Source organism: Ictidomys tridecemlineatus, chromosome 14 (genome assembly GCF_052094955.1).
Source record: "Ictidomys tridecemlineatus isolate mIctTri1 chromosome 14, mIctTri1.hap1, whole genome shotgun sequence".
Lineage (NCBI taxonomy): Eukaryota > Metazoa > Chordata > Mammalia > Rodentia > Sciuridae > Ictidomys > Ictidomys tridecemlineatus.
Genome location: NC_135490.1, coordinates 52009460 through 52021490, shown reverse-complemented (window position 1 = coordinate 52021490; position 12031 = coordinate 52009460). Strand labels below are relative to the sequence as shown.

At 39.8% G+C, this 12031-nt stretch overlaps 1 protein-coding gene across 6 annotated transcripts in view; it reads left to right on the top strand.

The window, feature by feature from the left end:
• The window catches only part of LOC144370411 (uncharacterized), a 156993-nt gene that overhangs the window by 120958 nt on the left and 24004 nt on the right, over nucleotides 1-12031 (top strand). For all 6 annotated transcript variants that reach the window (XM_078031143.1, XM_078031144.1, XM_078031148.1 and 3 more), the window contains one exon: nucleotides 7024-7157. In XM_078031143.1, coding sequence (XP_077887269.1) covers nucleotides 7024-7157 — 134 coding nt within the window. The remainder of the gene's footprint in view (nucleotides 1-7023; nucleotides 7158-12031) is intronic.

Genomic DNA, 12031 nt, shown 5'->3' with positions numbered 1-12031 from the left:
CAAATTTCCAATGGTATATGTTATTATGCTGCCAATTATTTGTTTCAGATATGTTTTTCTTGTCTCATTTAGATTGTACTCTGACATTAGGAACCCTTCATATCTTAAAATTTTATGTCCCCTCAACCCAAACTGGTCACATTTATCTTTAACAATTACTCAACCCTTACCCCGTAAGAATTCCCTTTGAGGTATTAAAGAATAATTCACTTGAGATTATTTATCTCCATGCCAACAATCACCACCACATTCTATCCTGTTCCTTTTCTGAAGGTTTTTAATATAACCTTATATTAAACATGTTAAACATCAATGCCACATATTTAAATGCTATGAGTAAAAGTGAATGCTGATTCATCCACTAATTGTATGTATCCTGGTAGAAAGAACTACCACTACCTTATTGTGGCCAGTTGAGAAATTTTCTTCTCATTATCCACCAGACTAGTTAATATGTCTTTAAGGCAATAAGTTTAAAAAATAATACTGATAAATCAAAATATTGAAAACTCTACAAACTAAGCAGCTAGTTCTTCAGTAACTGGAAGCACTGACTATGCATATAAAAGTATATCTGATTATGAGTCAAAGTAAATATCAAGAAGGTAATATGCAATTAGATCATTTTGCTCTTCTGATTTTTCCACCAATGAATTATCATTAATTTCTATTCTACAATAAGAAAAAATCTAAAACATACCATATTCTATAATAAGAAAAATAAGAAAAAATTAAAACTAGTTTTAAAAGATCTACTTAAATATTCCAGTATCATGTAACCAAACAACTACTCTCCACACAAGTATGTTTTTATTCAACAAACACATTCAGGGGTACATTCCTGGAGTTGAGGATGCATGCTGCTGAGAGGTGGACCTTAAATGCCTTGTTCTCATAGCTTATTTCCTCTCAGTACTATTTATATATGGGGGCTTAATAGTTAATATATGTGTTTAGGTTAATAGTGTAGTATATTTATAATATTATTGGAACCATGAGTTTATCCATCAAATCATTTGTTAACTCTCTCATACATTCTAGGCATTTCCCTAGTCACTGATGTAACAGTAGTGAACAAAATAACTAATTTCCTGCTCCTGTTGGAAATTGTGTTTGAGGTTGGGTCAGAGCAGTCAAGTAGATAAACAAATGTAAGGCAAGTGGTAAGAGAAGTCTAAAGTGGTAAGGCAAGTCTGAAGAGAAAGAAAGGCAGGGTAATGGGCTTGATAGTCATGACAAGAGGCTATATTTTGTGTAGGATGGCCAGGAAAAGTCTTTATCACATGAAATGCCACTGTTACAGAGACATGATAAAGTGAGGGGGTAGTTAGCTAGTTAGATGATTTGGGCAGTTAAGGTTGAGGCAAAGTTGCAAGTGTAAATGCTCTGAAGCAGGGGTGGGATTGGTGTATTTAAATGGAACTAACAGACAAGAGAAGAATGTTAGGAAATGGGGAGAAGAAGATGAGAGGAGTCACATTGAATAAGAACAGTCCATAATAAGGCAGGGCAATCCATAATAAAGTCATGGCTTTTTTTTTTTCCTGATACCAGAGATTGAACCCCCAGGGGCACTTAAACACTGAGCAATACCCACAGTCCTTTTTAAAATATTTTATTTAGAGATAGGGTCTCACTGAGTTTCTTAGGGACTCACTACATTTCTGAGGCTGGCTTTGAACTCAGGATCCTCCTGACAGCCTCCTGAGCTGCTGGGATTACAGATGAGTACGACCAGGCCTGGCTAAAGTCATTGCCTTTTATTTGGAAATGGGAAGCTATAGGAAGATTTTGAGCAGAGAGACACAATCAAATTTATATTGAAGAATATCACTCTAGTTGCCATCAGGACAATAGATATTGGGGAAAATGAGGGCAGAAGCAAGGACAGAAGAAGGCTATGGGAATCATTCAGTTGACTTATGATGTGGGTTTGGCCTGTATATTGGCTTAGCAGATGCAGAGGAGTGGTCAGATTCTGGACATGTTTCAAATGCTTATTTGGAAAGAAGGAAGTCAGAAAAATAAATAAATAAAATGCTTTATAATTTATATCAAATTCTAGAAAATGCAAAACAATCTATGATGACAGGAGATGTTTGGAGACAGCCCAGAAAAGGAGAGGGGAGGGATTACAAAGAAGGATGAAATACTTTTTTGATTTTGGTGATAGTCTCATGGGTATATTCATGTCAAAACTTATCAAATCGTACACCTTAAATGTGCAATTTATTGTAGGTCAACTATATCTCAATAAAATTATAAAAATAAAGACATAATATTGTCTAATGGACTGGAGTTGGAATGTGAGAGAAAAGAGATCAAAGGTGGTTTGTAAGTTTTGGGCTTTGAGCACCTGGATAATGGGAATTAAATTGTCATTCTTATTTCTGAGATAGGGAAGACTGAAAGCAGATTTTGAGAGAAAAATGAGTTCAGTTTTCAACATGTTGTTAGAGATGCCTACTAGATACATTTTATAACATAATAAATACATGGTAGAAAAGAAATGAAGAATGACTCAGATAGACAGTTTCTCTGTATGATCCACTGGTTCTCCAGAAAGTGCAGAAGTACACTGGACCAACGGGGACCTCTCATGGCCCCTGTAGACAAATGTTTGTGTACACCTTTTTTTCCCATCGTTTTCTTTATTTAACATTATGAACATGGTGGAATACATTCTTTTTTCTAAGTTTTAAAGATTCAGTTAATTTGGAGAAACAACTGATGGGTTCATTGTTGGAGGTTGATGAATAACCTTAGCAGAGACTATAGTAACAAGCCCTTGGTCACAGACAAACGAGAATGGCTCCACCCAGGATGGGAGCATTGCAGACACTCTTCCTTGGGCTGGCTAGCTTGTGCCTTTCCCCCCTTAACTGTACATATCAGTAATTCAGCTATATTATGATTTAAATCAGATTTTGCTCCTCTTGTCAGAAAGTACAATTGCTTGTTAGTTGATAGGTTGTGATGAAAAGGATTCTACTCCTTGGGCTTGATACTTAGCTCCATTACTCACTGGATGTGTGACTGCCTCAATTTACTCTAAAATAAGGATTGGAATAGGACCTACTACTACTGTAAGGTACTATTGTTATGAAGATTAAATGAATTGATATGTATAAAACCTTCAGAATAACAACTGGACATAAAGAAAGCATTCAAGAAATGTTAGCTACTAGCTTTCTTCTCTGACAATCGGTTTTGTCAGTTGGTTCCCACTAAGTTGTGGAGTTTTTTGGACCAGGACCAGATATCTTGTCTTTTGATTTTCATTCACTCCCACACCATGCTAGGGCTTTGTCCAGCGTCTGGCATGAATGGTAGCACAAAATGAGAGTTAAAAATATGCTTTTGAATTAAATAATTTCTTCCCTTACGGATAAAGATAAGAATCTCAAGATCTTAGCCTGAAGACTAATGTCCATCTCTCTGCCCCCACCTGTCCCCGCCTTAAAAAAAAGCAGGCCACTGTCTCCAGTTTACACCCTCACTCACAGTTCCATTCACCTTCCCCTTTCCTAATCAGAGGGATCTTGGGGTGGGGCTTCAAGGAACCTCTAGGAGTTTGAAGGGGAGGGAGCCTGGAACCATAGACTAGCTGTGACAAGTCAGGGGTGGGATTTGGTAGTTCAGAAAAGGAGGTACCAGACCAGGAATGGGGGATGGGAGTGATGGTGGAGTGGGCTAGTTCAGGATGAACCAGAAATGAGACGTTGAGGAAAGCCAGAAAGGACCAGTTGGCAGGGGGGGGATGGGTGGGTGACTACTAGAATCATGTGGAGGGTCGCTTGTGAGGGCACAGAAGCAAAGGCAGGTGATTGGACGAGAAGGAGAGTCCTAGTTGCCAAGGCAGCGACTAGAGGAGAAGGTCTTCAGTTGAGGAGAAGGTCTGGACTAGAGAAGGACGGAGCTCCAGCTCCGTGTGTTCTCCAGTAGAGTCTGTGGACCGACCCCCAGATATCCCTGCTGAAGTGTCACCCGGGAAAGGCTTAAGCCTTCCCGGGCGCCACCCCTCTGCGCTTGGCTACCCACACGCCCCCTGAGCCCCACCTCCTACGCGCCCACAGATGCCCGCCGCAGCCTACTTCACCGGCTCACCCAGGTGACCACAACATGGCTGTGGCGCAGGTGCTGGTCTTCTGGCTGTTCATGGTGCTCTTCTGGCTGTTCGTGCTGCGGCCGAACTGGCGAGTGCCGGGCCAACTGGACCCAAACACCGGCCAGCGCTGGTCGAAACACAAACTCTGTGCAGACGACAAATGCAGCAGTGAGTGCGCAGGCGGGTGGGCAGCCCAGGGTCTCCACTGTGGCTCTTTGGGGCCACATGGGGCTCCGATCTCCCGGTCCCCAGCCCCGAGGGCTGGGTGAGGGGGGTCGCAGGATGACGGGTGGGGAGCAGGAGTGATAGAGCCTCGGGACCCTGCGTGTGTCCCCTCTGGCTCTGCTGGCGCCCCAGCCAGCCTGCTCGGGTTGTGGGGGGCTTCGACTCCCACTTGTTGCCAGCGTTTTATTTTTCTCTACTGACTGAGGCGGGGGTTGGGAAACACGATTCCCCAGGGACAGCTCTCAGTTTATTCCCTTCCAGGATTCGACTAGGATCTCAGTGGGTGATGGGGTTGTGCCCACGCTGTAGCAGAGCGCTTTTCTGCCCCCTCTACAGGGACCTGGGCCGGTGCAGTATCAGGGCAGATGCTCTCCAGGGCTCGGTGGCCCTAATTCCCGCGGCAGGTTGATGGTGGGGCTCCTTGGGAAAGGCTCACTGGCCCCTTTGTCCTTTTGCTGCACTGGGGATTGGGCTGGTTTTGCCTTTTAACAGGGACTAGAGTTTAGGCTTGGGAAGAGCACCGAGTCCAGGCACGCAATGTGTTCCGAGGTCTCGGCCCCGACTCTGCTTCAATCCTGTCATTTCTGTGCATAGAAGCCTCCCTTCATATTTGAGGTAGGGTAGCAGGTGGGCCAATAATCTTTTGCTTTTGAAAGAGGCCAAGGATCTGCACCAGCCACCTGGGAACTGCAGCCTCTTCTGTGCGCAGGAATCGGACAGAATTGCTTCCCAGTCCTGGATTGGAGGTGGGCAGTGGGGAGGATGTAGCCATTCAGATTCAGATGAAGAGGTTTGTTGCAATAACAATAATAAATACTCCAAGATTTTTATAAGCCAATTCAGTTTTAGACTCAGTCACTAGTGTTGTTGGAACCTCTTTCCTCTATATATTTACTGGCCCAGAATACTTCTTATGGACTCCCGCTTGGTTTCTAGTAACCTTGCAACTTGATGACCGTGTTGTCCATAGATTGTAAGCAGTACATATTTTAAAATATTCATGCTAAAAAGGCCAAGAAGTTTACCATTGAGCTCTTTATGCCTAAATTGGTGTTACCAAAACCAAATTTTGTAATTTGAATTGTTTGTTCCACTCCAATAAAGAAAAAAGATGTCTCCAATATATGTTAAGAAGTTCCTAGAGGTAACCCTAAGGCTGGAATAAATAAACACTCAGAGAAGCAAAGCAGCTGCCATGATATTTTCTTTCATTTTTGCTATTCTTTGCTATTGAGCGCTATCCTACGTGGGATACCTGGACAATCTCATCACTGATGCTTCGTCAGTACTAAGACATGGTGTTGGTTAGGTTCAGTGGGGTAACATAACTTGAGAAATGGCCTGTGTCCAAACAGATGTGACCAAAAACAACAGGTGGGTCTGTGTTGTGTTGTAGGAAGTAGTGAGGTGTGTATGTAAGGTGTCCTTGTGTGCCTTCCAAATAAGTGCTCCAAAAAAAAAAAAAAACTTAATAGGTGCTCCATAGTATGCATTATGTTGTCACCTAATATATTACTGATTTATAAATCCTCTATGACCTAAGGGGGAACAAGAGAAACATTGCCATTTCCACTTGTGATGAGAATTCCCCACCTTAAAGTGTCTCTCACCTTCAACTTGGCCTCTTAATTATATATGAATTAGGATGCTGACAGTTCTGAAAATAGTCCTATTTTAGCTTCAAAAAAACAAGTTACCCTCTCCAAATCTGTGTTTGTTCCTCAGACATATATTTTTATAAAACAAACATTCTTGTGTATTTTACTGCTAATTGGCTTTTAGAAAAAGTGTTATTTCCATTTCTTTGTGCTTTTTACATACATCTATTGTCCATTTCATCTTAAATCAGAAACTGTCTATTTGGTCAACCAAAAGAAAAATGTTGCTTCTACCAGTTTCTAGATCAATTGTGATCCTAGTCCTGCATTTTAAGCATGAAGGTATTGCCTGACCTTTTCTCATGGTTAAACTTGTTCCTTGTCAGATAGGATACCCACTTTTGATTTTGTTTATTAAAAAAAATACGAATGAGGATGTTTTGAAACAATCTTAATGTTGGATATAGTCAACAATATTTGCTCAGAGAAAATATATTTCCTGGTTATTTACCCAGATCCTGAACTCAGAGACAGCAACTCTGCTGCAAATGAAATTGACAGTGTTTACGGCTGCATGGTAGCACTTGCAGCCACTTAAAGGTAATGTCTTTTAGCAGTTAGTTCAAGTTAATTAACCCCTTGGGGGTTCCTGGATATTCTAACCTCTTCCCTATTACCTCTGCATGAAGCCATACTTAAGCCTGTCCATGTCTACACTTGGATTTACATATTTGCAAAATGAAGCTTTCTATGATTATGAAACAGAAAAAAATTGAGGCCTGCAAGAACCAAGAGTTTCACTGAAACCAGCTATGGTTGGTGGTAGCCACTTTGCTTTTTATTTCTCAGCACAGAGAAAAATAGAGAAGCTTCCTTTTCCCTCGTCTAATTGCAGGGAATATTGTATTTTATAGCAATAAAATCTAAGGATTTTAGATACTTTGAGCAGGTGAATTAAAAGTGATTCCAGAGAGTACTGGAAAAACTTGATTTTTGTTCATAGTGGGATTCATATTTCCTGATGAGTCAATATGGACTGTGAAAAATCAAATCCTAATGTTTGTTTTTTCTTTTTTCAATGTTCATATACAGTGTTAATGTATCGAGGTGAAGCTGTTGAAGATTTCACAGGACCAGATTGTCGTTTTGTAAATTTTAAAAAAGGTGACCCTGTATTTGTCTACTATAAACTTGCAGAGGTATCACCAGAACTTTGGGCCGGAAGTGTAAGTAAAAGTTTGACAGGTGTTATATTCTTACTTTTGATGGGTAGCAGTGTAGATTTAAATGACTGATTTCTTGGGGTCTTTGTAGAGTTAACCTGACCTCTTTGCCAGGCCCTGTGCTCCTAACACACCTTAGGCCTGGCACAGCATAGAAAGTCAGGAGACTTTCTGAAACAGAACTGAACTGGTTGTGGTTGCTACCCCTCACATCAAGTTCCAGAAGGCTCTACACATCATAAAGGTCGTCATGGTGAAAACCTGACAATTCTTAGCTTTGCTGCTTCAAAAGTGAAGGATTCATGGACATTAGAGTTAATCCTGTAAATTAAGTCTGAGATAGTAACTCAGGCATGCATATTTAAAGTTGATTTTTTTGTGTATTTTACCTAATCATTTGTGCTGTTTTTACTCTAAAAAAGCAGAATACTATGTTCATTGTGTGCTTTTTTCCCCCCTTTTTTTCTTTTTTGCAACTTCTGGGTCATCCATTTCCTGCTTTTCCTATATTCTATGCCTGAAGGTTCCCCCAGGGGTTCTACTTCCAGCCAGTTGTATGGATCTTCTGATGAAAACATGACATTGTTTATATCATGCTTTGATATTTTAAATGGGGAGATTCACTAGGAGTGTCCTCCTAGTGGCTTATGAGTATTGTCCTTTTCATTTAAAAAAATGTGATATGTGGATTGTTTACGTAAAATAGTAGCAAGGGTCTTTGATGACTGTAGGAATGTTCCAGTTTAGAGACATTCCGGGTTGCATCCTTGAAAGTTCTCACCGTAAATAAAACACCACACAGCAGAAAATAAGACAGAAAATAAGAGTAATCCCTATGGAAAACTAGTTTCATTTTGTTGCCATTTCTGACTCTTAGGGAATGATCTTGAAACATGGTGCCTCTAGGTACAAACTTTATATTTAGACAGAGTCCCAGTTGCAGTACTCCATATAAAGAACCATCTATTGTTTCTTTCAAGTATACCAAATAGGATTGGTAACCTTTAAACTTGGAACTGTTTTTCCATGTACCTAAGTGGCATTTTTCATGTAGTAGTCGTCTTTCTTTCCTTCTTTGAGCTTTTGGATAAATGGGCTTGATTTGCATTGTCTCCTCTCACATTGTAGCCTGTTAACTCTGTTCATCCCTAGGACTCTTGCCATTCTGGGTGGCAGCACTCATCCTGTCTTCCTGAGGAGCCCTGCTTTCAGCACCTGACCAGAAAGGATCTTTGCCGACTGATGAGTGTTTGGGTGGCACCTTGTTTGCATTGCTCCTCTGGCATTCATTTGTCTTCTTTGCCTTCAGTCAGGTTGTGTTTTATCTTAGCTCCATATAAAATGAAAAACTCAGTTAGGAAAGGACCCCTGTCTAATCCATCTTCCTTTCGAACATTTCCTTTCAGGGCAGTGGCACTTAAGTACATTTGTTCTGATAGTAGCTTATGCAGAATTTGTTCTCTTGTGGCAGTTCTTGGCTCCCCACCCACAAATCAAATCAATAGCACCTTGGCAGGGATGATGTATGGAAGCAAAATTAGATATAAAAATTATTTCCAGTCATGAGCCTCCATGATTCTGCATCATTTTTTTTTTCATATCACAAGAAATGGGATACCACCCAGTGTGTAATTATGGAGCTTTATATAATCTATGGTCTCATTTGACACAGATTAAGAAGAGATAAATGTGTTCCCTTTCTCCATACATCTCTGGTTTCTTTCCCTTTTCCAAATTTAACCTTAATAGAATTTTCATCAGAAGGGAAAAGTGTATTTCCCCTCAGACTCACCTCTCATGTCATAAGTGTTATACTTAAGAAATTAAAAACTCTTTAGTTTTCAAAATGATTCTCCTTTTGAGTTTTCAGTTTTCATTCTGCAATGTTGTTGGTTTTCTAGAGTCTCAGACTTTATCTGCAGTGATGAAACTTTTAATTGCTCCGTCTTATCTAATCTTCATGGCAGTATTCTACCACTAATACTGGTTCTCAGATGGTTTCTAGATATAACAAGAACATTCATGAATGGGGATATTTTAGAGGTAGTGATAAGATGCCTTTTTTAATTTTCTTTTTTGGGCATTTGATTTGCCTATCAGTTTCCTTTAATTATTGGCAAGAATCTTCTGTTCCTTTTAGTCAGTAGTTAGTAATAGGAGTGTCTTTCTCAAGGGGAACTTTATATACCTTTTGTACACTTTATGTAACTTCATATAATTTAAATGTTGGTGCTGAAAATAAATGGGGTTCTTTTCTGCAGAGGATTTATTTTGGGTGAAACTGAAGCTTGATATGTGGTTTCATATGCATTATATTGTAATTTTATTTTCTTCCCTGTTGAGTGCCATTGTCAAGTAGGAATGACGCTTCAAATTTTCCTTGCCAGCGTACCCCATGTTAAATGGATTTCGCTGTTGACATTGCATGTAAGATGACCTTGCTCAAGGACCAAGGCGGATCCTGGTTTAGAGCTGATCAGGTTTGAGGAAGTATCCCACTCCTTAGGGTGTTTCCGGTTTAAGACAAAAGGAGTTTTAGGGAAGTTGGAGGTTGAAGATTATTGCTGCTGGGAGTAGGGCGTGCCTGCAGCCTGAGTTCCCGCTGAGTTCTCCTGGAGAAAAAGTTTTTAGGAGGTGAATTGTTTGGGAGATTGGATTGCCCCTGAACCTGTGTGGAGGCGGTGTGAGTCGGGAATAAAGAATTGCTGTTTGAATCTACAAGGCTATGAGTGCCTCCTGATTCTGTGCCCAGCCAAGACTGCAGCATTAATTTTCTCCCCCCTTCTGATTAATTAAACAACAAGCAATGTGGCTAAAGGACCGTGCCTGGTAGGTTGTCCAATTCAACATATGGTTCTTACCTGTCATGGGAGAACTGACCTTTAGACGTCAGTTTCCTGTCTTGGGTTGAATCCACTGCAACCAGATCAACCCGTCACTGACTACCGGTCCAGCATTCAGCCATGCTTGTGGATAGGCCTTAAGCACCAGTGTGTGTGGGGGGGTGAGGTTCTTGCCTCACCTCTGTTGGCCCCCAAATTTAACCTTGGTGCCAGTGGGGGGGTGAGGTTCTTGCCTCACCTCTATTGGCCCCCAAATTTTAGACCATCACTAGTAGAAGGGAGGAGGATACAGAAATGCCACGACACCAAGCCAATTGACGGCTCCTTTGGAAAAATTATGTCACTGGTGACACCATCAGCAAAGATGCCAGCATTACCACAATTAACATGGGGTGCGCTGGCAAGGAAATTGCATCACTGGTGACACCATCAGCAAGGATATGCCAGCAGTACCACAATTCGCTGTACCAGACGATAGTTCACAATGCATGCAACTCATATATAGTCCAAGCAAGTTCTGCAAGCAGTTCAAATCGGAGGAATCTATCAATATGTCCATTTCCTCCCAAAGTAAATCAAGTCCTTGATTGAGCATTACTTGTTGAGTTATATTCATTGATGCATCAGTTTATACAGTTTACTGTGATAGCTATCATAGAAGCTGTAGTTTGGTTTTCTTAGTCTTCACTGGCACTGGGATGGAGATGGGAATTCTGGCAATGATGTTAAAGAGACATTATCCTGAACAGAATTATTAAATATAATGAAAACGAAAAGTGAAAGTAAACAAACAGATCTGTTAATCACCTTTAAAAACAATAGTAAGCAAACAGATCTGTTAACCACCTTTGAAAACAATCATTAACAGCTGTTTACCTAATTTAGATTAAACCACTTAAATCACGTGAATAAAAAAAAAAGAAAATTCGGATCCATTTTTTCATGAGCGCTCCTCATATAAAAATATGGACATACACACATACTGACATGCAACACAAAACAGTGCACTCATAACATACAACACATAAGACAATAATAACAGCCTTGTAGCTTTACCTAGGTAAAATCTCCATTGCAATGTTTAAAAACTCCACAGTCAAAAAATAAAACACAGTCAAAAAACAAAGCTGATCAGAAAAACATTAACCTAGGTTTGTATGAGCTCAAAAAATAAAATAGAACTTTATGATGTGGGAAAAATGCAATAATAAAATAGATATTGAAAAAAGGCACCGTGGTTAATCACTGTCGCAGATGTAAGAATAGCCAGGCTGGAGCTCTGGATATCAGCTGTTATGGATTTGAGTCAAATTATCTTCTTTTTGGTCTGTAGAAATTGTTTTAGTTAGTGTCTCTGGAATCTAAATCGGCTGCTGTTCTCGCTGTGGAAACACAAAAACAGAACCCCGACTCCAGACAAACACTGGGTCAGGAGCTTTCCAATGTCCTGTTAGAATATCTTTCCAAAGTACCTTAGGCTTATGTACATTTTTTGGATACATATGTCTTTCCGCAGCATTAAGTCCTGATGAATCCAAATTTAAAAAGTTTAGAGTAAAAAAAGGGTTATTTTAAGTTTATCTTTGGGGGATATATACCCCTTTAAGATCCTTTTAAATTTAAGTCTTTCAAAAGCATTTTGCCTTAGTTTTTAGAATTACTTTAGTCCTTTTAATTTTTAGATGTGGTTTGAAACCATAGTTGTCTTAGCCCTTTGTATTTTCTATCTGATATACCTTTACTTGACATTTTTAACCATTTTCTATCTTATTTCTATCTTCTAGTTTTCTTCTAAGGTTTTTATATTTACCCTTAGTTGCTTTCTTCTCTCCTAGTTTTCTTTCGTTTCCTATTTTGTGGGTATAAAATTCTTGTCTTTCTACATCTTTTTATCTTCCTATATCTTTATCTTTCTACATCTTCTCTCTCTTTTTTTACCTTTTTGTACTTCTGTTTTTGAAGTTTTCCACTTCAAATTTTTAATCTTCTTTATCTAAATCTTTTATTATCTTCCCATTTTCATGGGTTATATTT